Source organism: Sturnira hondurensis, unplaced genomic scaffold (genome assembly GCF_014824575.4).
Source record: "Sturnira hondurensis isolate 20B ecotype Veracruz unplaced genomic scaffold, ASM1482457v3 Scaffold0008196, whole genome shotgun sequence".
In the NCBI taxonomy this organism is placed as follows: Eukaryota; Metazoa; Chordata; class Mammalia; order Chiroptera; family Phyllostomidae; genus Sturnira; species Sturnira hondurensis.
In genome coordinates, this window is record NW_028080827.1 from 23,892,853 (window position 1) to 23,919,000 (window position 26,148).

Here is a 26,148-nt window from a genome sequence, read left to right on the forward strand (position 1 = left end):
TCTCCCTTCAGCCCTAACTACTAACTAATCAAAATCCCTTTAATAAGGTTTTTAACAACAAAAAGGACAAATATAGTCTGCCACATTATTGATTTTTGGCCTGTGTAAGAGCAGGTCAAGAACAATAAGTGGCTTCCTTTCAGCAAAGCGTAATGGATACGTTAAGTAGATAGTGGGAATCCTTTCATAGTACGTACACGTATCAAATCACCAAGGTGTACTTAACATGTCTTACAATTTTGTCAATTATACTTCAGTAGAACGGGCAGGGGTGGGGAGTTTGTTTCTCTAGGTCTCTTTTGTCAGGTTCAAGGTTGTGCAAAAAATAATTTGCAGCAAGTTGAGATTACTGATTAACTCCATCAGGGGCTTTCAGGTGTCTGAAGTGCTGATTTAAGAGAAGCAGAGTCCAAGGCAGCTTGGTCTTTCCACAGGGCACCGAGTCACACAGAGCGGGGACCTGCACGGCATCTCTGGAGGCCCCCACCAGCGTGCTTTCCATTCCCTGATGCCGTCTCTGTAGAAAGACCATCACCACTAGGGTTCCCTCAGGATTCATGGTTTTGTTTTCTAAATTTCTTTTTCCATTACAGCTGACATACAAGACCAGTTTCGGGTGCACAGCGTAGTGATTAGGCATTGAGCTACCTTACAAAGTGACCACCCTGATTAAGTCCAGTACCCATCTGATACTATGGTTATTACATGACTGCCCATACCCCCCAGGCTGTACTTTATGTCCCTGTGACTGTTTTTCTAAATGGAAATTTGTACTTCTCGCTCCCTTCACCTTTTTCACCCATCCCCTCAACGCCCCTCCCATCTGGAGACCTTCGATTAGTTCTCTGTATCTGTGTTTGTTTTGTTTTTATAGATTCCACATAAGCGAAATCACATGGCATTTATTTCACTTAGTGTAACTTTTTAGCTCTATCATGCTGTTGCAAATAGCCAGATTTCATTCTTTTTATGGCTGAGTAATAATCCATTGTTAAGTACGTACATCTTTATCCATTTATCTACTGATGGACCCCAAGGTCAATTCCACGTCTTGGCTATTGTAAATAATGCTGCAATTCACAGAGGGGTGCATCTATCTTTTTGAGTTTGTATTTTGGATTTCTTCAGATACCCAGAGTGGATATCTGAAGCTTGCTCACGTGGTAGTTCTATTTTTAATTTGAGGAATGAAGGGTTTTTTTTTTTTGTTTTTAACCAGACTGGACAGGGAGATAGAAATCTGGGTTCCACTTCCAGCTTTGCCTTGGCACTAAAGAACTATAGCTATGTGACCTTAAGTAGGTCACTTGGCCTCTCTGAGCCTCATCTATAAAATTAGGTTGGATTGTATGACTTTTTAGAAAGCACTTAGCAGAACTTGTAACCCATAGTTACTAGTTGCTGCGCAGAAGACGTTCATTTCCTCTGTATCAAACTGGGCTTAAGGCTATAAAAATTCTAAGTTGTAACGATTCCTTGATTCCCAAAGTAACCATCATTATTATATTCAATAAACAAATAATGTATTAAGTGATCCTAGGAAGAAACCATGAGGCTCAGACCCAATTCTCAAGCAACTAATAATTTATTAGGGACAACAGGCACAGTCAATCATAATACGATGATCGCCCTTATGTTCCAAAAAGGACCAAACTTGGTGGCAGTTCAGAGTAAAAGAAGATTTCTGGCTACAAAGAGACTTTGAAGTATTAACGGAAGAAAGAACACTTGAACTCTTTCTAAACTGCTAGAAAGATGACATTTGGACAGCGGAGACTGGAAGAGGTTTGTGGGTGAAGACTTCCGGGTTTGGGACAGAATATGGGGATGGGTGAACGCAAAGTGTGTCTGGAAAATGTGATCTGTCCGGTTTGACTGGACTGCAGGGCCCCTGGCAGATAAGGAGGAAAATGTGATCTGGTACACAGACCACAGAAGACCTCTGCTCCCCTGACTGAGGACTTTGGCATTTACGCAGTAGGCAAGCACGGGTCAGAGCTGAAATACAGGCAGTGCTGTGCTGGGGCGTCAGGGGGGCAAATGAGGGAGACTAATCAGCAGAAGCTGTTCTCACCTGGAAGAGGCTGTGGGTTGTCACAGTGTAAATGTAGTTTATAGAGTTTTTAGCAAGCCACTTATCTGTACAAGTTGGTGATCTGTACTTAAGATGAGGAGACAGACTGTATTACTTAAAACTTTTATTTTTAATGGAAAAAGAGTTAAGTTTTGGAGTGAGGCCTGGTATGACCTGGCCCCCAAGTACAAAGAAAAGGCATGGAGAAGGTGATCGGAGCTTTTATGAGGCTGCTGCATCGTAGCAGGCACAGGGCACAGGCCTGAACTTCAGTGTCGGTGGAAAGACACAAGGTTGTGCGAGGGAAAATCCGCGAGACTTGGCTGGATTCAAGGCACCAGGTAAAGGAGAAGGTTCAGGACTACCATCTGAGTCTGAAGATGAAATGGTAGCAGTAACAAAGAGTAAATTAATCAATGTGTGTGGTGTTTTTCTAAACCAAGTCATTTTGCTGTTTTAAACAAATTCTGCCTGTAAATAATGTGTTTATCTGTCATATTTTTGTTTATAATCACATTTAACATTTCAATATTATACAGTTCATTTTTTAGTAGGAAAATTAGAAATTCTCAATTTAAGGAACAGAATCTGTTGGGTTGGCCAAAGAGTCCACTTAGTTTTTTCCTTAAAAATAAAAGACATTTTTCACTTTCACCAATAACTATTGATTTGGGTATTTTGGAGAGTGCCAGCTACCTCCTGTGTGGCAGAACACTGACTGTTTTCAACTGTCTCAATTTGAATCGCATCAACTCCAACTGGTCTACCGACCGTGGCACGTTGTCCAGCGACAAATCTCCAGCACGAAGCCTCGCAAACCACTTTTGAGATGTTCGATCAGTCACAGCGCCTTCTCCATACACTGCACAAATCTTTTTTTTGCACTTTATCTTTCTTGAAATAAAGCATAATATGCTGAAAATGTTATTTTCCTCCACCTTCAATATTAAAATGGCTACATGAAAATTCACCAATTTCGATAATTTTTTAAAAAATGCAAGCTGATATGAAAGCTATCACAATACAATAACAAAACTATTTCAAATGACGTTAAAGACAAGCAAGCACTGGTAGAGTCATCTCATGGAAAAAACCAAATGAGTTCTTTGGCCAACCCAATATCTTAGAGACAAGTAACTCTATTAATATTTTAGAATAGTAGAAAATTGTTTCTCATGACACAAGATGTAGGCAAAGAACTTCCATAAGGCAAAAATTCTACAGTTAATGCTATGTAAGCCATAAAAACAAGTAGTACATAAAGAAACATTAAATAAAAGATTCTGCTTTTATTTAAAATAAAATGCATTTATACAGTCTTTAAACCATGGATTATTGGACAGTACTGGTAACCCGCCCCTCCCGGGCACCCTTCCGGGCTGTGTGAGCTAGGAAGTCTTTGACTAGCACCGATGCAGATTGTAACAGCGCAACAGACTAGAATACGGCCAGTCCAGGCAGTAGAGTTAAGGACACTGTGGCAAATCACAACTGTATTGAAGTCATTCTTAATTTAGCAGATATTAAAACTGCACATTAATTATAGATTTAAAAGCATTTAATTAATGTAAAGATGCTACATATCTAAGCTGTTTGCTAGTGAGTAATTTTTTTTTAAAAACTGTACAATTTTATAAAATTTGTGTTTGTACATTAGTTACACAAAATGCATACTTCATAGACCTTTACTTCATATTGTAATGCAAAAGTTGCATATTTTAGGCAGACAGTGAATATGCTGGTGAATACTAAGTGTTGTAATACAATATATTGTAAAAATAAAAATACAAGACATATACATACATGCTTATTCAAGGACAAAAACAAACCAAGCATAACAGACTAACAGCATTTTCCTTCAAGGTTAAAACAATTACATTATTAAACACTGAGGCATCTTTCATAGGCCCTATTTTATTGGGGTGGGAGGACTCAAATGTCTACCAGAGTTAAGTAGGATATATTTAAAAACACAAGGTCAAATTAAACATACATTAAAATACATGCATTAAACATGATAAATAGACTTCATATAGTTTAAGCCCTGGATAGCTATAAAATAGATGGCTTGAGTTTCTTAGTTTGGCTAGCTTAAATCAGTGACGTTTTGTTCCTGATTTGCCCACTACTTAAGTTTTTGAATCTTGGCCCTAAGGAATGTGTGCCATATTCAAGTTCATATACTGTATCATAATAGCAGATTAATAGTCGTGCTTGTTAGTGCACATATTAACTGGTCTGGTAAGGCAAAAAAGTTTTCATGATAAAATGATAAATTTCAAGCTTACTTTATTAAGCAGCATATAAGAAACAACAGCTTTTAAAGTTAAATATTGTTATGGCCATGGAGTTTCATTCCATAGTTCTATTCACACCCAACCACTGGTAAGTTTATAGAACATCTCTTCATCTAAACTCTCATTTTGGTCTTTTGCCCGTGTTGAGAGAAATATGTAGCCACCAATGAATTCATGAACTACTTTGCAGTCCACTTCTGTACAAATGAAGGACAGGCGCACTTCATCTGCGAACTCGACAGTGACCTGGAATAAAGACAGAACTGTTAGGTCCCAGGAAAACTCCGGACAGGCAGGTCCAAGCGAAGCTGGGGTGCTATTTGAGTTCTGTCCAATCACAAAATACGTGATCCTCAAATATTCTTTTCTAATTCTAAACTTAATAAAGCTGCAAGTCAAAAGTACCAGTCCGCCCCCAACTCCTTTTTAGTTTTCTTGCTCTGAAAAGGAAGACAAGGGGTTTAGGTCATTAAGTTCCCAAATGGTCTCTGGTGATTCAATTAATGAGAACGTCCCTCCCTCAAGTCCTGGGAGAAAACCTACTTCCTGTGTTTAATTTACTATTTGTTTTAGATATTTAACCTTTAGGTATCATGTTTAAATATTTCAGAAATATGGGATTCTAATGAAGTACCAGGAATTGATACAACAAACATAGTGATCTTAAAACACATGAGTAGTTAGTAAAAGACTGTTTGTTTTTAGTGACTTTTATGTGCTCCAAGGCTCAGGGCAGCAGGACACACGGCAGTGCTGGGTTTGAGAGCCCTAAACCTCTCAGTGTGAACCGACTGTTACTACGCGTGTGACCGTGGACAATGACAGCCCTCAGGCCTCTGCATTTTAGTCTCCCCGTTTGTAGAGGAGGGGTAATCCATCTACTTCCCGAAGCCGCAGTGAGGTTTGGAAGTGGGGTTCAAATGGAGAGCATCTACTGTCACGCCTGGCACAAAGTAGGCATTTAATAAACAGAAGCCGTTACTGTGAGTGGAAGGGATTTATGTGTTAATGAAAAACAACAATATTCTAAGTACATAATTATGTTCTCAAAAGTCTTTTTAAGTTAAAAAATGTTTTAATTTATTGATTTTAGGGGGAGGGAGGGAAGAAGAGACAGACTGATTTGCTGTTCCCCACCCATCTGTGCATTCACTGGTTGATTCTCGTACGTGTGTTGACCAGGCATCGAACCTACAACGTGGGTGCATGAGGACAATGCTGCAACAAGCAAGCCACCCAGCCAGGGCTGTTCTTAGAATTTTAATAATTCTAATACTTAGAATTTTGAAGTAGAAAATGAATAACTAACCATGTTTTATATTTTAAGGGGTAATAGTATAAATAATCTTCAGAATTTATAGGGATTTTTATTCTTAATTTACTAATTTTTAACAGTATTCAAGTAATATTGTTATAGCTTACCATTTTTTAAATTACTTTATTTCTTTTTTTATTTTTAGAGAGAGAGGAAGGGAAGGAGAAAGAGAGGGAGAGAAACATCAATGTGTGGTTGCCTCTTGCATGGCCTCCACCGGGACCTGGCCCACAACCCAGGCGTGTGCCCTGACTGGGAATGGAACCAGCCACCCTTTGGTTCACAGCCCGCACCCAATCCACTGAGCTACACCAGCCAGGGTTATAGCTTACCATTTTTATTTCCCAATTGACATTCCACTGTTTCATGTTACTGAAACGCCACGTTTTGATTGCGTCTCCTGTGCTGGCATCCATCCTAATCAGTCTGTTGTATGCGATTCCGATAAGTTCTTCTTTTTTGCCCCCTTGGAACCTGTAGCATTAAAAACATAGTAAATAAATATTTGGGACATACTGGTCTGTTTTTTCGTTAAGAGGATGTCCTCTTTAGCTCTAAAAGAAAGTGCTAGTCTTACTTATACAAGTAAAAACAGAAATGCAATCACTTTGAATTTTTAATGTAAAAATTACATGTATAGAAAATACTTTCTAACAGTCTTTAAATATTACTGTGAAAGAGGTTAATGGATCTAAATTAGTGGCTTTAAATGTTTGATTTTTAATTACATGAAGTAGATGAAGTGGTAAGGTACAGATTGAGGTTTACACACAAGTGCTGAATCAAACCACTGACCTTGCAATGAAGTGAGTGATGCCGAACTCTGGCAAGGACTGCCACGCTTGGATAAATCTCATCTTGGCCTCAATTAGGCTCATCTGAGCTACATTCTGATGGGCCTCCAGGATTCTTGCTGTTATCTAAATACGATTGAACATCAACATCTTTTTTACTGAGGCATTATTCTTTAATGGTAGACTCGAGACAATAATGGTAGACTCGAGACAAAAGATAAAAAATTGAATTATATGCCCCCCCCCAATCATACGTTGTCAAGAGATGGAATTAGAAAGCTACATTTGGGAATTTTGGTAAAATGACTTCTCAAAATGGACCTTTATGTATTTCTTAATTTCAGTTTCCATATATCAAGAAACAAAAAGTACTACTGGGGGTATGCAGCTGCCATTCTTGACACATACTTCAAGTATACACATCTACGATACTGCTATAATAAAACAGCATGTTTTAATCCTCATATACATGGTATGTTTTAAATTTAGCATCACGATATATGATCAAAATGACCACCTAGAAAACAAGTTTCTAGCAAAAATATTTACTACCATAATTTTAAGTTTTTCTAAGGGAATCATTAGAAAAGTTAAATTTTAATTTAAATTATACTCACTTTGGGAAGGCTACTCCCATAAGGAGTGGAAGGAAATTAATCCATGAGAGGAGATTGTAGCTAGGGCTTTAAAATGTTTTATTTATCTCCTTTCTTTTTTGGTAAATATGGAGAACTTACCAAATCTCTTATATAGCCTGGCTGCAGATGGCAATGCGAGGGAAAGAAAAGGAAGCAGAAAGAAAAAAAAGGCAATCAGAAAAAAAAACGGCAATGAAGCAAAGAAAAAGTTGCGGTAACCTGCAAACCAAAATTCTAGCCAAAAACCATGCAAAAAATTACTTTAGGTGGAAACCAAGCAAAGTAAATGCAAGCATGAAAATGGAAATGAGGAAGCAGTGATTATTTCCATTTAGAATATTGAGAAAACACTCCACATTGTTTTAGATTGTTAAGTGTTACTAAAATTAAGGGTAGAAGGTTGAGGGAGGAAATAAAAGAGCAAATACCCCCTTTCCCCTTCATGTACCAATTTTTACTGATTAGGGTAAAGCTAATTATTTTAGTAGTAAAATCAAATTTAATATTTAAGAGCCTTCAATATTATCTCAGATTAAGTCAGATAGTATTATTCATGCACTGATTTTCAAAAATAGGTTGAAGGCATAAAATAAGTGCAATGACCATACTGTTTCTTTTAATTACACAAGAAAAGCCAACTCGTCAGTTACCATCTGTTTTTTGCATCCTTTTTCCTGGAAGGGAAAATAGAGAGATACCACACACTACACTAGGACTGGTGGCTATAAACACATGTCAGTCCACTTCAATTTGGATTAACATGGATAAAATATGGAACAACTCTGTTCTTGAAAATATAAAATCCAGTTTGGGGATCACATTCATGTGAAAATATCCACAGCAAGTTTAATTAATTTAACATGGAGCTCTGAGGAATTCAAGTAGATTCCTTATGACAAAGGCTATCCCAACGGACCCAGAGGAAAGCCACGACTCATGCCCTGGTAGGGACGAAGGGCGCAGGGCCTACACGTCTTCCAGACTGAGTCCTTAACACGCCACCGGATGACACAGGTAACAGACAGTCGCTGCGCACTGTGGCCAACAACCAGCCAGTACAGCACCTGACACACAACAAGTGAACTTTCCCCATCAGCACTTACTAGGTGTGCAATATCTGGAGTCTACCTTCTGGGAACATCCGTAAGTCTGATTCGGGTGAGGAGGGTTAAAAAGGAATGCGCATTTGGTAAGATGTCGGTGTGGAAGACAGGCTGGGAGGAGCCTTAACCAGGGACCGCACACACTCTGCCACCATGCCAGTTCAGGGCAGCCAGACACTCACTGTCTTTGTCCTCAAGAGCATGTACAGTTAACAATTTAGTCGGAACTTTTTAAAGTGAAAACTACCATTTTGAAAGTATCTGAAAAACAATACCTTTCTCTGACAGCTAAACCAACATTTGGCTGTTTTCAGTTCTACTTTAATATCTTTTTTTCATGACACTTGATAGTGAAAATAGGATTGCTAAGATTTGAATTTATTCATTGCCTCCGAAGGCATATGAATCCTTTTTTTCAAATAATCTTTAAATGAAATTACTAAGAATAAAACTAAATAAATTAGTCTTTGATTCACTTTGCTACTTCCAATCTACATTCCACAAAGCTCCCCAGGGCAGCATTTCCGTCATTCCTTACGACTCCCACATTGTGTGACTCAGAAACTAAAACACAACTACTTGGTGACTGATTCTCAGCACTTTAAACTTCTGGTTAAGTGATGTCCGACTCACATGATAAGCATTACTTAAAGTTAAGGATTACTAAGTTTACTAAGTATCCCGGTTACTTCCCTGAGCCTTTTCAATGTTTTAAAATTATTCTTTAAAATCAAAAGGAAACTAGATGAAAATAAAATATTTATTTCAAAGGTCTTCTCTCCTCCCCACCCCCAAACTGAAGCTTTTTCCTTTTATGGCCGGATGTTTGGTGTAGACAATTACTAGGGGTTATCCCAAGTGAAATTCCCCTGCAAAAAACCTTTTATGTTGTACCGAAGCACCATTTCCCTACATAGCAATCCTTTTATAGTATCAATTTCCAGGAAAGGAATTCTAAACAGAGTGAACAAAGGTGGTGAATTTCAGTGAGAATTTACCAAATTTTGTCACATTATGCAAATCTTGGTTAGGTTTCGACTCTTAATGTTAAGAAAAGATAATGTTAAAATGTAGGCTATTTCTACCATTGTAAAATTTATTTCCAAAGCTGGAAAGGTCCATTTCAACAGCAAGAAGAGTCAATATAGATTTTTTGGGGAAGTGAATAAAACTGCATAAATGAAGGAACACAAAGCATTAAGACCACATTTAATTCCCTGAATGAACATCCTGTTAACAGAATGGCTTTATTCAAGTTGTTTAGAATAAATATACTCCCAACTATTCTACCTCATTATCTATCCTATTAACAGGATAAAGATTTTTAATGGCCAACTTAAACTGACTGAAGGCTATCTATTTCCGATTATTCTAATCACTTGATAGGAAATTAAGACTACCAATTAAGACAAAAGTTTTAAAGGGAGGAACCTAAATTTAAAATGTGTACAAAATTGTAAAGCAAACCAGTAGAAAATAGTAGATGAAATAGAATGAACCAAGTACCTGCTTGTTCTTGTACTTTTTTAGATAGCGAGGGGACACCAAACATTCGGGATTTATATCAGTTGTGATCTGCTCTGGTATTAACTGAGGATCTGGGTTTAAATGCTGCATCTTCAGAAAGGAAAGGATGTTCTGAACTTCTAGGTTGTAAGAACTGTCCGCCATGGTCTTGCCCTTGGAGGCTAATCTGCAGGCCGCCATCCAGTGGGCATACTGTTTTTCCTGTTGAAAAGAAATACCGACGTATGAATTGAATCACATGATGGGTCCTTTGAGTATAAAATATAAGGATGACTGACTAATTCCCTAAGGGATTAAAGAAAAATTGAAGTTCACATTTTTAAACCCCTCCCCAACATCTGAGGTTTATTTTTAACCGGAAAACTTACATTGTCACAACGAAGCCAGATTTCATTCATGCCTTCTGCAACTGGAATCAGGAGTTTAATGTTAAATTTTTGGCCTGAAATGTTTACATCTGGAGTAACTTCACATCCTGTAATAAAAAAATCAATTATTAAAGTGGTCAAATTTACTTTTAAGAAATCCCAAGCCAATAAAGAGATCCCTCGTTTTCTTTATGCCCAGTAATTCTGTTTGGTGTGGAGCAAGGAGTCGGAGAGATCTACTGGAGAGGAGAGGTGATCAAGGGCAGAGGCTGGTTGTGGCCTCACAACTCACAAAACTTGACCAAGTGAAGGAAAGGGTCCTGTTAAAAAGATATTGCCAAAACCACGACTTGCACCCCAACAAGTTTTGATACTGTACTGCTTTAATATTATTCAGATCTTTGAATATTAAGTTATTTGGGATTTTTAAGTTTCTTAATGTGTAAGGCTTTAAAAATATCTATCAACCAAATTCTAACTTGTGTGTTTCGGTTAGAATAAATGACTTGTGTGAGGAAGATTAGCCCATTTGTAAGAGCCCTACATGGGAATCTCTTCAGAGCCCTGAAATCAACTCTGCTAAGCATTAGCTGGTGTGGCTCAGAGTGCTGAGTGCCAGCCTGTGAACCAAAAGGTCATTGGTTCAATTCCTGGTCAGAGCACATGCCTGGGTTGTGGGCCTATAAGAGGCAGCAAACTGATGTTTCTTCCTACTTTCTCTCCCCCGTCCCCTCTCTAAAAATACATAAATAAAATATATGTACATATAAAAGGTATTAGCCAGTAGCTTTCCAGAAGAAAACACAGATTTATTGAACATATACCCAGTTACATAATGAGGCAATGGTTTATGTAGTAACCAGCATAATAAATGGAGAAGAGCTTTGCCATCAGACAGATTTGGGTTCCAGACCTTTCTCTACCACTTAATAATGATGCCCCATTTATTTAACACCACTAAACCCAAATTTCCGAACCTTAAACTCTCTCTACCCCATAGGGATGCTATAAGGATAAATAAGGTAACATACATGTCAAAGCTCGCTGAAGGGTATGGGTATGCCAACTGTTTTTACCTAGTCCATGTCACCCCCAATGTGCCCGAAGATCACCCAGGGGGCTCTATGCTGAAAAATGTGAACTGCGAGCAGGCCTTGCCACTGCTTGGCTCTTTGCACCGGAGAAACTTCTCCTGGCACAGAGTACAAACCCCTACACGTCTACCACAGACGAACAAATGTCAAAACTGTCATTTTTTCCTTCGCATGGAAATGCCCTTTTAGATAAAGGGGATACTCCACTCCTCTCCAGAAGCAACTCCTAACATTCGGTGGACGTTCTCCCTGTCTTTATTTTTTTTAATATTTACTACATATAAATAGCTACAGCATTTAACTCCCTCTACAAAAGCATTAGAAACTCTGAGGAAGTTGTGGGGCAATAAGTTAACATGCAAAGTTAAAACAAAGAGATGTTTGAAGATAGACATCTTCTGAAAAATTCCATTAATTAGGCCTTTTAAAAAGGAAAATGCACCCTGGCTGGTGTAGCCCAGTGGATTGAGGGTGGGCCTGTGAACCAGAGTATTGTGGTTCGATTCCCAGCCAGGGCACATGCCTGGGTTGCAGGCCAGTTCCCAGCAGGGGACTCACAAGAGGCAACCATACACTGATATTTCTCTCCCTCTCTCCTTCCCTTCCTCTCTAAAGATTAAATAAATAAAAATCACAAAACTGATTAGAGACAGGTTTCATTAGAAATTCAGGGATCTTAGCCTCAACCTGGGCCTTGACACCTGCAACCCTGTGTTTACAGACATTCTCAAAAAAGTTTACTTCAATTCTTCTCAGGCCTCTTCTACCACAAACCCTCACCTTGTCCAGTGTTCTACCGTCCCAGGAACCTTGCTCCTCACCAGAGATCCTCTCCCTCTCCCGGACAGATTTCTTTCTACTGTGACCTTTCCATCAGCGCTGAACTTCCTTGCCTCGCTTCCATCTTAAACCACAAAATGCCTCTCCTCTTTACACCTCTGTCTTGTTACTGCCCTCTGTCCTCCTTGTCACAGACAAGGCCCATTAAAAAGCCGTCTTTGTTTCCTATTTACTTCTCAACGACTGCACTTTTGACTCTCACTCAAACTGCCCCTGAAATCTGCTGAATCTGTTCTTAATTAAGGCCACTGACCACCTTGATGGGGATAAATCCTGTGGAGGCTTAATAATCTTTATTACTTTTCAGCAGCTTTTTTTTTAACATGAAGAACTGGGTAACTTTTTAAAAATTTTTTATTTTTTTACAGAGAGGGGAAAGGAGAGAAAAGAGAAGGGGAGAAACACTGATGTGTGAGAGAAACATGAGTTGCCTCTCACATGCCCACAACTGGGGACCTGGCCCGCAGTCCAGGCATGTGCCCCAACCAGTATCAAACCGGCAACCTTCTGGTTCACAGGCCAGCACTCAATCCACTGAGCCACACCAGCCAGGGGACTTTTCTGTAGCATTTGATCCTGAGTTATTCTGTGTTTTTTGAAATAACTTTTTATCTTAGCTTCCATCATATATAATTTTCATATCTTCTTATATATTCTTTTGTTTCCTTTACAAGCTTTTCTTCTCTAATATGCTCTGTCCCTTAAACATGAACCTTCTGCAGGGTTCTGTTCTCAGCTTTCTCACGTAATAGACAACCATTCTAATGGGTACGTTTACCATTAATGCTCAGTGCTACCACATCAGTATCTGGAGCATGGATCTCTCCCATGATCCAATGGCCTACAGACGGTATCTCCAGGTAGGTATCCCACACGTACCTCAAATTTAAAATATCCCAAATTAAACTCATCTTTCTCCCCAAACTCAGCTCTTACCTATTCCCAGTCTCAGTAACACCCTATCCATCTAACTGTACAAGCCAGAAACAAGTCCTTTCCTTCTAACCCCATCCAGATTAATCATTCCGTCTACTGACTGAGCCTCCTCCTATCTACTAAATTTATACCCTTTCTTCATCCATACTGATAACCTTAATCTGGATCCCTATCACCATCTGAAATTACTCCTCTAAACTGTAGTCAATAAAAATGATGGATCTTGTCATTTTCATGTTAGTAATTTTTGGTGGCCTTCATTGTTGCCAGTTGAGGAAATTATCTCAACATTTTTATCCACTAATTCTTGCCAACATCCTCTGCAATTCCTCTCATGTTAGCGGGAACCAGATTCAACAGCTACTAAGGAAGTATTCATCCTTCTGATTGAAGTCTGCATTCGAGCAGCACAGAACCCTCTGCGGTTGCTGATGCTTTCCTCCAGGCATTGCGTACACCAGGCTCTCTTCCTGGAAGGCTCTTTACCAACTCTCCTCCTTCCTTTCCCAGATCTCAGCTTTCTCTTTTGGATCCTGAGTCCAACAGCATTTTCCCTATGCAGTCTCCCCTAATCCTCTCCACCATTACTGAAGACTAAATGATATAGCACCGTTACTCCCTTGCTCCTTTGGCCCATTACTGAATTTTTAAAGTACTATTATTGCCTAAATTGTCATTGTTTATCTTCCCAACATGCTCTGAACATCTTGAGGGCTGAGACTATTATTTGTTCTTGCTCATGTCTCTAGTACCTAGTAGTTTGTGGCACAAGAGTTCAATTACATTTGCTAAACTGAATTTTGTTTAGAACTTTGCATTTAAATCTCTCAAGGGCCTTACAACCTCTCTAGTCCAGCAGATTCATGTCTCAGAGGAAGACACTAAAGTCCAAATGGACTATTTTTCCAAATTCACAGGGCTTGTTTAGTGGCAGGGCAGAATCTTGGCCATTTGATTCTTAAACTAGTGTTTCCCTTCCTCAGTGTGATGTGCCAGAAAAGTGCTCCTTTGGGAAAACTCAGGAGAGGTGGAATGAGAACACCTTGTGGAGTTGTTCTCCATACCAGGACTTGACTTCTCAGTCATTCAAGGCAGAAGGTGAAGGATACAATAAGAACGGAAAGGACAGACGCCAAAAGACAGATCTAGTCTGTTAGGAGTGGTGAATCTGAGCTGATCCTGGGCAGTTTAGGAGGTAGGCAAGAAGAAAGCTTTTAAAACGGACTCTGAGTAACAAATACTGGTAGATACCCAAAGTTACACTCTCGTGACTGAGAAAGACAGTGAGACTAATTAAAAGTTTCAGGAAAATTACAGAATCCCAATACTTGAACAAAGCTATCTATCTTCTCCCCAAAACAGAGGTTTTCTATTTTTCACAATGTGTACAACTAGGAAGCAGTTCAGATGACTATGGGGCAGATAAAGCAGAGATTTGGGAATGTTTTGGAAATATGCTAAAAATACCCTAATGTGCAATGTACTTAAGAAAAAAAGATCAGAAAAAACACCTCTGCATTTTAAGTGATAGGCAAAATTATTTTGGGAATAATTTTCGTGAAATGAGTTAGGGAATCTTTTTCTTTGATACTTTGGTCCAAATTGTTTTACAAATAATAATAAAAATGTATATGTAAAATGTAACCCAAAGGAGGTGGGCTGGGCTGATAGGAATTATTCCCTAAATACCACTTCACAACCAGCCTACCAGGGAGGTGCACTCCTTCACTACAATCGAGTAGCTGAGAACCCAGTAGCTAGGAACCCACTGCAGCTGTAGCTCCAGAGCCTGGGAGAACCCCACTCCTTTCTCAATTCTGCCTCTCCAACCCTTTAACTCAGTTGGGAATTCAAGTCTCATGTGAATGCATCAGACTGGAATCTAGAAGTGAGTCTGAAATGTATTTTTAGTTTACTAGCCTTTGCTGTAAGGGAAGCCACAGTGAAGAGCCAAGCTACTGCCTCCTTTACTGAGTACGCCGGGTGCCAAGGTTTACAGACGGGCCCCCAACTTACAATGGCTCAACTTAGAATTTTCTGACTTTATGATGGTGTGAAAGTGGTATGTATTCAATAGAAACTGCATTTCAGATCTGAAATTTTGATCTTTTCCCAAGCTAGTGATATGCAGCACACCTGTCACAACGTTGGGCAGTAATTCAGCTCCCAGTCAGCCACATGATCACTGGTGCAAACAACCGGTGCTCGACAGTGTACTGTGTTGTCAGTGTTTTGGGAGCCAGGCAGACAAGGGGGCATTGTGTTCAGAGCACATTTAAGGTAGGCTAAGCAAAGCTATGATGTTCAGTAGGTCAGATGTTATTAAATGCATTTACGACCTGTGATAGGTTTATCTGGAGTATGTCACAGGGGTATGGCTTCCTAGAGGAAGTGGTATCTGAACTGGAAGTCCGCCAGGTAGTTTCAGTGAGTATCATAAATGGAGGCTTGTCAAACTACAAACTACAGAGAAGTCACAACAGGAGGCAAGCAGAATGTCCCTTCAGCTGGAGAAGTAGCAGTTGAACCTGGAGAGGAAATTCTCCTACCACTTGAACCAGTCCACTTAGCAGATGAAAGGGGTGAAGGAGTAATGGGAAGAACCAAGAGTAGTCATCTGAGATAAGTCTAAAAGAGGAACCTAAAGGAGTGCAGAAACTGCTGAAAATCTCCCTCCCAGCAAAGTGAAGTTTATTGAATATTAGCTAATAGATGCTTTGCTATCGATACTGACCAGTCCAGGGTTTCCCTTCCTTACCTCTCAGGTTCATCTGATGAGCTGGTGTGCCAGTGGATTCTTCTTTGCTCTTGTAGCAAGAAATAGATGTATCTTTAAAGGTGCACCAATACTGCTTGTAACCTTTTAGAGTCAGCTTTTTTGGCCTATGTGTCAAATAGAATTAAGAGAAAAAAACCACTTCTGAAATAACTTTATCAATGTTTTTTTGTTTTAGCATCAAAGTTTCACAATGTTAAAAGTCTCTGGCCAAGTTTCATATCTGCTGAATTCAGTTCCCTTTGGCCAATGTATTATATTCAGTGGTACTAGTACTGAATTTGCTCCTTCCTTCCCAAATAGTCTTTGATCAGGCAGATCTCACAAATAGTGAATGAATGGGCAGAGGAGAAAGACAGTAGGGCCAACATCCCAGTATTCCTGGCAGTTCTAGCTATCTGTATTACAACCAGGTCATATGGGAAGGACAGGAAAAGAGAGAGGTGAAATAAATGTCAAGAACAGGAAAGTTCCTAGATCTCATAATTACCCCCAGGTTCACAGATGTCTGTAGAGCTGTCTTTGGAGCCTCTCTGAACCAGCAACTTTACCTGGCCTGACTGAAGTGAGGGAAGTGCATCTCCCTCAGGGATGTACTTCAATGGTGACTTTAACTGGCCACTCCAACATCAAACATTACAAAGATAGAGCAGTCATAAGGGAAGAGTAAATAAACGTACAGGTAGATGAAAAAGGTGTGTAAGTGGTGAAAAAAGGGGGTGGGGAGGCAGCAGCATCTGAAATCATGCCCTTATTTCAGAAATGTTATGTATATTGAGCTGTTTTATGTTTAGGTACAGTAGACAGTTTATTCCGTAATGGCTTTGTATATTACATTCCACATCACCTCCCTTCTTCTTTCCCCTCTCTGCCTAAATGCCTGGCTCTCATGATTCTGTGAAATACAACTAGACTAAGTGTTAAAAGTCTACATAACATACACTGGAACCTTGATTACAAAATGTTTCATGAACAAATGGATAAGCATTCAGTAGAATCTGAGGCTCTGAACAAGGCGATAACAGCTGGCAGTGAGAGTTCCTTACCCACCGGGCTTCCCCCAGGCAGGCCGCTCACACCGTCTGTGAGGCACTGTAGGTATCACAGTCTAGGTGATGCAATCTAGGCTACAGTCTGTTTTTTTCTTCCTTAAGAAAAATGATTACTGGCTAAAACAAAGAGTACTGTGATTTTAATTTGGTACAAATGGTTATTTCCCCTCATTTTAATTCATCTACTTGGTAAGTGCTTTTACAGATGCATTTGCCAGTCAAATTTACGGTAAATTTAATAATGTGAATGAAACTATAAGACTGAAACTTATTATTCATTAGTATTTGGAATCCCTACATTTTTTGTACTTACTTGAAAACTTTAATATAGTCAGCAAGTTCAGGAATTGAAGTGATGTCTCCCTGGGGAAATAATTTAATCATTTTTTCTTATTTTCATGAAATGAGAACTCGAATATCTGCTATCTGACATCAAGAACCAGCTTACTTACCTAAAACACAGATTATGAAGATTGTAAAGGTATAATCGTATTATGTGGTCATATACTACAAAATGTAATAAAAAGCTAGTAACGTTTGATCAAAATAGCAATATATACAACCCACAAAAATACACTATTGATACCAGCTAAAACTGTTTGTATCTGCACATGGAAATTTTGTAAATCACAACAGCCCCAAGATAAATGTATCTTCTGTAATTACTAATTTCTAAGCTTCAGAATCATAAAACTAAACTTAGCATTTAAAATTTTTCCTGAGATCCATTTCTCTCTTCTTTTTGTAATACATCCAATCTGGAGACCACAAGATGGATTTTGCCATGACTCAAGATGAACTTTCCCTCTCCAGCACGTGCCACTCCCACCTGTGGGACAGCAGGCAGGGATCAGAAGACCTATCTTTACTGTGCTGGAGGCACTAGAAACTAGAACAATATTAATTTTTAAAGTTTCTGAAAAACTGATGTCCCATTTCTCTAAAGCATTAAATATTTCTCTGTATCTCCCAAATACTTCATGACAACCTAAATTTACAAAAAGGTAAGCATCAATTCAAAGTAATTAGTAGACAAAAGGTTCACTCTACCAGAATTGTTGATGTTTTACCACCTTCCAAAGTAATCTCCAGGTCTGAAAGGGCAGCATCAACTTCATCAACTTCTTTGTCACTGTTGTTCAAATGATTCTCTGATGTCATGATTGACAGCTTATTGATATGATACTGAAACCAGAAATGTTATTTAAATGACTATTCTAACTCACAACTATCAACAACTGAACCTAAAACAAAAACAACAAACTAAGCGAACAACTAAAACAGGAACAGAATCACAAAAATGGAGATCACGTGGAGGGTTATTGGCATAGAGGGGGAGGGAGGAGAATGGGGAAAAGGTACAGGGAATAAGAGACAAAAATGGTAGGCACAAAACAGACGGGGAGGGGGGAGTTAAGAACAGTATAGGAAATGAAGAAGCCAAAGAACTTATATGTACAACCCAGGACATGAACTAAGGAGGGGAAATGCTGGTGGCGGGGGGTGGAGGGGAATAAAGGGGAGAAAAAAAGTGGGACAACTGTAATACCATAATCAACAAAATATATTTTTAAAAAATAAATGACTGTTCTACTGAGATTATTATCTACATCTATAGTGAATGGTTTTCATCACTTAATGTGGAAAGATAAAAGTGTCCAGGAACTAGAACGATAAGAAAATAAAGGTGATGGCAACTGAAATCAATGTCCTAAGTGTGCCAATAAACATTTGTCCAAACGAAGAAAGATATTTGGGCATACACAAATAAATTCCTAGTTTGGAAGGTCCTAGGCCTTAGTGATAAACACATCCTCCACTAAACCCTACACAAGCAGAGATATTTTGATGTCCTCTACTGCACTATTTATTCCCTATGTCTAGAACAGGGCCTGGAACCAATAACTATCGAATGAAAAGAATATGCATAAGGTCAAGTGTAGAAATGGATTAACACTGATTACTTTATAAGTCCACTATTACCCAGAAAGTTAGTTGTCAATGTCATGTTGAAAGCTAAAGCTGCATTTCCCCCCATTCCTCAATACAATGCTGAAAACATGCCCAGAGGGAGATGTTGAATGATAATATGGTTATAGGTGACTACATATATACATGCAGAAGCACTGATAATGACTTTATATAAACAAAAATCTCTGGATATAGATTAAGTAGTCACAATTTGAAATACATTTAGGTACGTGACTTAGAACAAATATTATCAGTTAGACTTTAATGCTAAAGCACAGAGAAGCTTTATACGATAATAAACAGAACTTTCAAATCACATACTCTTCAAAGCACTGAACTGCACCCCAACTTTCTGAAGTATATTCACTGAATATAATCTATTCATGAGAGCATTTAATGAACTAATCTGAGGCAATTATCAGTGTTTTTCTGCATTTTAAGATTTATTTAGTGAATTAGTAATGAAAAGTCTGTGGTTATGCCTTCAGCTATGCTGAAAAGAGATCCTTACAGTGGTAGGAACTTCCACAAATCAATGGAGAGTAAGGTAGGCTGAGGCTGTCACAGGCAGTGGCCTCAAATGTCAGAGTATATTAAGAATCATGTGGAGAGCTGGTTAAGAAATACATTCTTAGGTTCATTCCCAGGGATTCTGATTCAGCAACTCTGGGGTCCACCCTGGAATCTGCATTTTTACTAAGTTCCTTAGGTGACTCTGATGCAAAAGGTCCTAGAGTTAAATGCTTTAAAAACAGTGTTACTAAAAAAAATTATAAAATTTAAAAAATAAATAAAAACAGTGTTACTTTATTTTTTTATCCACAGCTTGTTATTATGAATGCCTTTTTTTTTACTACTGTAGATTTATTTTACACAAGGAACCAGAAGCCCCAAGGAGAACAGCCTAGAGTATAAGGTATCGGAAATAAAAAATAGTAGGCATCTATCTCTTGGTCATGCTTTCAAAGTCTCCCACTTCTGATACTGGATGGCTACCTAGGCCCTTCAGGTCAGTCTCTGGGAAGGCTTCTAACAACTTAACAGATTTGTAATATGAAATTCTTCATTAAATCTAGATTCTAATGTGGTCCAGGAGCACTGTGCTTAGGGACATTCAGTCTCCCCAAATTAAAATCCATGGTTTCTGAGGTATTTTTTACTGCACTGAAATGGATTATCTACTGTACATTGGGTATGGGGAAGCTGCAGAATAATCCCATTTCTGTGACAATATGAGTGTGTGCATATTCATTCAATAAATCCTTTTTGAACACCTACTATGTGCTAAACACTGTTATCTTGGCTTTTTAAAAAAATGCACAATAAAGAGAAATAACCTACAATGAAAATCTGTAGTTTTCCCCATATATATTTTACATGTATCATTCTTTCATTGGTAAAACTCTCACTGAAAAATTATAAGCCCATATTCTAAGAGCAAGATACAGGTAGAAAGTCATAACTAAATGAGGGCCTTCTCTTGACTTCCGCCACGATGGAGGCATAGGTGGAAACACTGTGCCTTCTCCCACAACCAAGTTTGGATACAACAAAGGTTTGGAGAACAAAGACACAGCCAAAGAACAGAAAATTGAATCATACGGAAGTGCGACAACAACGAACCGTTCAACCGGGATGGTAAGAGGGGCGGAGCCAGCAGCGGAGCAGGGTCAGGCAGGAAAGATCCCCCGACCTAGGGGCGCAAGTAGCCCGGACCCAGTCAGGGTGCGGGGGCAAACTGACCCCGGTCGCACATTTGCGCGCAGTGAGACAGACCACACAGGCCCCAGCGGATGAACCCAGTGGTAGAGGGCTGACAACGGTGGCACACTCGCATGCAGTGGGATGAAACGCGAGGGCCCCAGTGATGGTGGCAGCTGCGGCAGGAGGCTGCAGATGGGACGCCATTGCTCCTCTTTGACCCTGCCCCCACATACATTTTCACAACTCAGCGACTGAGTTGCCCTGCTCTGGTGAACACCTAGGGCTGTGCTCCTCATATGGAACAGGCACAAACAGCCCAAAAGATGGCTCAAGAAGAACTGAAAGCCCCAGAGCCAATAACTGTAAGCAACCGAGAAATAGCGAACCTCTCAGATGCATAGTTCAAAACACTGGTGATGATCAGGATGCTCATAGAACTGGTTGATTCTAGTTACAAATTAGAGGAACATATGAAGGCTAAACTAATTGAAATGAAGGGAGATGCACAGGAAACCAACAGTGATGGAAAGGAAACTGGGACTCAAATCAAGGGAGTGGACCAGAAGGAAGAAAAAGATAACCAACCAGAAAAGAATGAAGAAACAAGAATTCAAAATAATGAGGAGAGGCTTAGGAACCTCCAGAACATCTTTAAACATTCCGACATCCGGATTATAGAGGTACCAGAAGGGGGAAAGAAACAGCCACGAGTGGAAAACTTATTTGAACAAATAATAAAGGAGAACTTCCCCAGTCTGGCAAAGGAAATAGACTTTCAAGAAATCCAGGAAGCTCAGAGAGTCCCAAAGAAGTTGGACCCAAGAAGGAACACACCAAGGCACATCATAATTACACTAGGCAAGATTAAAATGAAGGAGAGAATCCTAGAAGCAGCAAGAAATAAGGGGACAGTCACCTACAAAGGAGTTCCCATCAGACTGTCAGCAGATTTCTCAAAAGAGACCTTACAGGCAAAAGAAGGAGCTGGAAAGAAGTATTCCAAGTCATGAAATCCAAAGACCTACACCCAAGGTTGCTTTATCCAGCAAAGTTTTCATTTAGAATGGAAGGACAGATAAAGTGCTTCTCAGATAAGGTCAAGTTCAAGGAGCTCATCATCACCAAGCCCTTATTATATGAAATGTTAAAGAGACTTATCTAAGAAAAAGAAGATGAAAAATATGAACAGTTGAAGGACAGCAAACTCACAGTTATTAACAACCACACCTAAAACAAAAGCAAACCAAGAGGACAGCTAGATTAGGAGTGGAACCATAGAAATGAAGAACACATGGAGGGATAGCAACAGGGGAGTGGGAGGAGAAGGGGGGAGAAGGTACAGAAAATAGCATAGACAGTAGGTAGAAAATAGATAGGGGGAGGGCAAGAATAGTAGGGGAAATATAGAATCTAAAGAACTTGAGACACGTGGTCATAAACTAGGGGGGGGAATGGTGGGGGAGGGGGTGTGCAGGTGGAGGGGACTGAAGGGGGGAATAGAACAACAACTGTAATGGTATAATCAATAAAATATATTTTTTAAAAACATATAAAAATACGCTCAATGATAATAAAACATTAGCTACCTATTTATAAAGGATTATCTTTCTAAAAACCTATTGATATTCATGGTCAGTTTGACAAGTGTCTTAAAATTTTATCTTCTTGAAGGGTATTATTTCTGCCATAGCCCATTTTACAAACATTATCAACCCCCCTGCATATGAAATTAAACAAGCTTCATTTTAGAAATCTTGTTTTTAATATAGACTGTTTCCAAAAAAATATGAGTAGTTAGTATACATCTGGGGGTAGGAGGATAATTTTTCTCCTGTAGGACACAGAAAAGTAATTATTAAGTATACTAACTAAATTCTTAGATGAGACAAAAGATTAAACACAAGTCATATGTGTACTTTACCTTCCTAAGTTTCTATTCACCTTCTGCACAGCAAAAAAGCAAACACTATTAAAATGCTACTGGATTACTATGCCACTTCACTACTTAAAAATAATTCCATATCCTCTTTTCCCCCAAAATCCCATTTACCAGTACTCTTCACTACCTGCAAGGCTGCAAACATCATCATTTCTTCTTCTGTGCATTCAATTTCTTCTAGGAGAATAGCCCATTTGGCCTGCTCATAAAGCTGATTGATTCTGATTGCATCATACTGCAGCAAAAGAGACACAGTTCTTTTATAATACATCACTTTTAATAAAGTTTGAAAACTTTCAATATTCATTTTAAAACTTTACAAGAAAAATTTAATATACACAATTTTTATGGGATTTTATTAATTATCAAATATGCAATAATAAATATACCTATGGGGTTGGATATATATATATATCTACATCTAATTTTCCATTAAAAAATGACAATGAAATATTCCAAAAGATTATTATTATTATTATAAACCGATTCTGTATGTTGTTTTCTAGGGAAATAACCATTAGATATTAGTCCTTAACACAAGGAATCTAACCTGAAGACATTAAAGGCAGAACTGATTGCTCTTCTGTATTATTGTTGAAACTTGCCACACTAAAATGTCATAATCAGACAGTAAATTAATTATTTCAGGAACATCTTGCTCACTGTGTAAAAGCATACCCAGACAAAGTGGCAGGTCCTTAGACACAGGAATTATTTTAAGAATCCAAAATAGAGGGTGCATACAGACTTGTAGAAAAGATTTACTTATGCTATTAAATTATATTCATTTATATTAAAAAATCAATAATGTATTAATAAAATCTTAGAATGTTAACAAAATACATAACTCTCTTTCCTGCCTCAGCAAATATCCCAAAGCCTTTTTGGTTTTACTAAAATTAGATAGGTTATGGCCTAAAAAGCAACTACAATGATTTTTTTTACATTTTAAAAAATTTTTATTTTAATTGTTGTTAAAGTACAGTTTTCTGCCTTTTACCACCAGCCTTCCCCACCTCCCTCCCATTTCTACCCACCCTTGTTTTTGTCCATGTGTCCTTTGTACTTGTTCCTGCAAACCCTTCCCCTTAGAACTACAATGATTTTTAATGGTTCTACTATATATTTTACTGTTGTATAATGAATTATATAAGCACTTACAAAAATGCTAATTACATTCATTAAAATCTAGATTATACTCTAGACATGAAAAGATAAGATAGTTGGGGGGGGGGTAGTTGAGACCCCACCCCTGCCCGATGATAGGGAAGCAAAAGACCCAAATCTGTGTACCATATCTTTTCTGGGATAAAACATTCCATATTTTTGTAATAAACTTAAATATTATTAGGAAAACAAAGTACCTCAGTAGCAATCATTTTACAGTAAAAACGTTACAATGTTTGGCTATAAGACAGCAAGACCTGTAGACTTTAAAATTTTTTTAAAGCAGCATGTTTTGGTATGTAATTGAAAGGTAATTTTTCAGAAACTTTTCTTTTACCTAAAGTACAGATGAAGAGAGGTATGAAAAAAATCCAAAAACTACTTTACCAATTCCATGTCTTTTACCAAATTAGTGCCTTTGATATGCAAATCAAAAGTTTAGTTATGTTTTCAACTTACTAAAACAATACACTTATTTAAAATACAGACAACTCTGTCTATTGCTTTGGGTTTTTATGATTCAAGACTTGCTATTTACAATTTCTTACCCCACCAACTTCCAAAAAACAAGCACCCAAATAACAAAACAAAAAGGAAACAAAAGAAGAAATTCCTCTAAACCCTTGGTACCTTTGGATTCAAATCAAAAAAGCTGTAATACTTGAATCGGAGCAGCAAGGCCTCATTTTCCTTCACGTCTTGTTCCATGAGAGATCTTGAAGAATCAAGCCACCTGGACAAGGTAACAAGAGCAGTGGAACAAAGCAAGACAGATTGAGTAAACCATTTCTACTCCTAATTGGGTAAGAAATTCTTCAATTGTATCTATATTGTGAAACTTACCCTTGGTTGATTTTTGCTTTGTCAAGAAGAGCCTGAGGCTTGAACATTTTTGCCAAGATTTCTGGCGATGTGATTGGCTGACTGACAGCAAGTATCCCAGGGTTGCCTTCTGACAATGCACTGTCACCGAACCACGCAGAAGTCGGTGACAAGGGGCTTCCATCATGAGCGTCGTATGTGGGGGTCATTGTTTTACTATAAAGTCCTGGGCTTGAATATATACTTCCTAATAAACAACATGAAAAACAAGTAGTAAGTATGAAGTAGAGAATCTTGGTTTTCAGTAACACACGCTCTTAATGATATAAAAGTACATTGTGAAACTCAAACATCATTCTGGAAGAAAGCTCAGTACATTACTTTACCTGTCTTGAAAACATGTGAAACTAACTTTTAACACTCTACTTGTATAACATTAGATCATACAATAACAAGGCAAGTTGGTGGAAAGTCTGGGGATAAAATCAGTGTAACAGAATTAGACAATAAAGGTACAGCTAAAGCAGACCAACACATTTTGTTTTCAATTGTGGAAAGGCTCACCTTTCAGAGGGCCAATGTAAAGAACATCAGTGCCTACAGGAAAGGAAAGAAAGGAATTCAGAAGGTAAAGGAAAGGCAACAATAGAAGACAGAAACGAATGAAAATGAAAAGGAAACAGGAAAAGGAAAAAACAGATTTTTCCTAAGTGTGAATCATAAACTGAAGTACGTATTTCAAGTGAATTTAAAAGTTAAAAAAACCTTAGAAGCTATAATCTAAGTAAAATAACTTTTCTGTCCAATCCAAAAGAGTGAAGCTGTGCTCTAGTCAAGTATCTAGTCATAAACATGGCCACATTTATCACCTGTTGAAAACCATACCATGTTTTACAATAGCTCAATGAAAGTGAGTAAGTTCACATAAACTAAGGAAATAATTTTATGTTAATGTTTTCTCAATGAATAGCTAAACTGGTTCCAACAGATTTACAAATAAAATATTAAAAGGAAACAAAGTTTTGCCCTGGAAAGAGGCTAACAAAAGTACATTTTACAATGAAAATCTTGAGGTGATACTTTTTTAAGCTTCTGATTCCTCTGATTTGAAGCTAGGCATACAGTAGAAGCTACAGAAATAAAGATCTGTTGAATTAGTCAACTCATGATATATCCTCTATCATTTAAACTGCAAAAATGAAGGAGATCAGATTAAGACTATTTTTTAAAAGTTCAGAGTGACAACAAGTAAAAGCGCCTCTCCTCCAAAGTCACATTGCTGTTAATTTATCTTGACTTTCGTTACAATTACCTATTAAAAAGTTGTGGTAATGCTAGAGATTTTTGCAGTTCTCAAGACCTAATCTAAGAAGAGAATACAGTTTTTACAAAACCTCTTGCTAGCTACAGGCTATCTGATTTGATGTCCCTAATATGTGTTCTAAAGCAACTTGTAGAATCTGAAATTGTTAAACTTCAATAAGCAACAAAGCAAGCTGGGAACTTTCCTTTTTAGACCTTTAGAGAACATTGTGGTATTATTTTGTAGCTTTAAAGGCTAGAACCTTAAACTACAAGGGTATGTAAATAAAGTTAGAATTGATCATTTTCTTTATGAAGTTTCTAAAACACAAAATACATTACGCTAAATCACACACATAATAGAACCAGCCTCCAACTCAAATCTCTTTCCTATCAATTTTCTATACTTTGTAAACTTCATATTCGACC

General features: G+C 38.2%; 1 protein-coding gene across 8 annotated transcripts in view; it reads right to left on the minus strand.

Moving 5' to 3' along the window:
* Positions 1-3,339: 3,339 nt before the first annotated feature.
* FERMT2 (FERM domain containing kindlin 2) overlaps positions 3,340-26,148 on the minus strand; it is a 90,036-nt gene continuing 67,227 nt past the window's right edge. For 3 of the 8 annotated variants that reach the window (XM_037054321.1, XM_037054327.1, XM_037054320.1), the window contains 14 exons: positions 24,982-25,014; positions 24,439-24,664; positions 24,226-24,328; positions 22,556-22,663; positions 17,865-17,999; positions 17,128-17,177; positions 15,745-15,869; positions 10,117-10,223; positions 9,728-9,949; positions 7,769-7,792; positions 7,218-7,238; positions 6,482-6,606; positions 6,019-6,160; positions 3,340-4,617 (listed from right to left, as the gene is read on the minus strand). In XM_037054321.1, coding sequence (XP_036910216.1) covers positions 4,444-4,617; positions 6,019-6,160; positions 6,482-6,606; positions 7,218-7,238; positions 7,769-7,792; positions 9,728-9,949; positions 10,117-10,223; positions 15,745-15,869; positions 17,128-17,177; positions 17,865-17,999; positions 22,556-22,663; positions 24,226-24,328; positions 24,439-24,664; positions 24,982-25,014 — 1,595 coding nt within the window. In that variant the 3' untranslated portion in view covers positions 3,340-4,443. The remainder of the gene's footprint in view (positions 4,618-6,018; positions 6,161-6,481; positions 6,607-7,217; positions 7,239-7,768; positions 7,793-9,727; positions 9,950-10,116; positions 10,224-15,744; positions 15,870-17,127; positions 17,178-17,864; positions 18,000-22,555; positions 22,664-24,225; positions 24,329-24,438; positions 24,665-24,981; positions 25,015-26,148) is intronic. The other 5 variants (XM_037054322.1, XM_037054323.1, XM_037054325.1 and 2 more) reach the window with 5 other exon arrangements.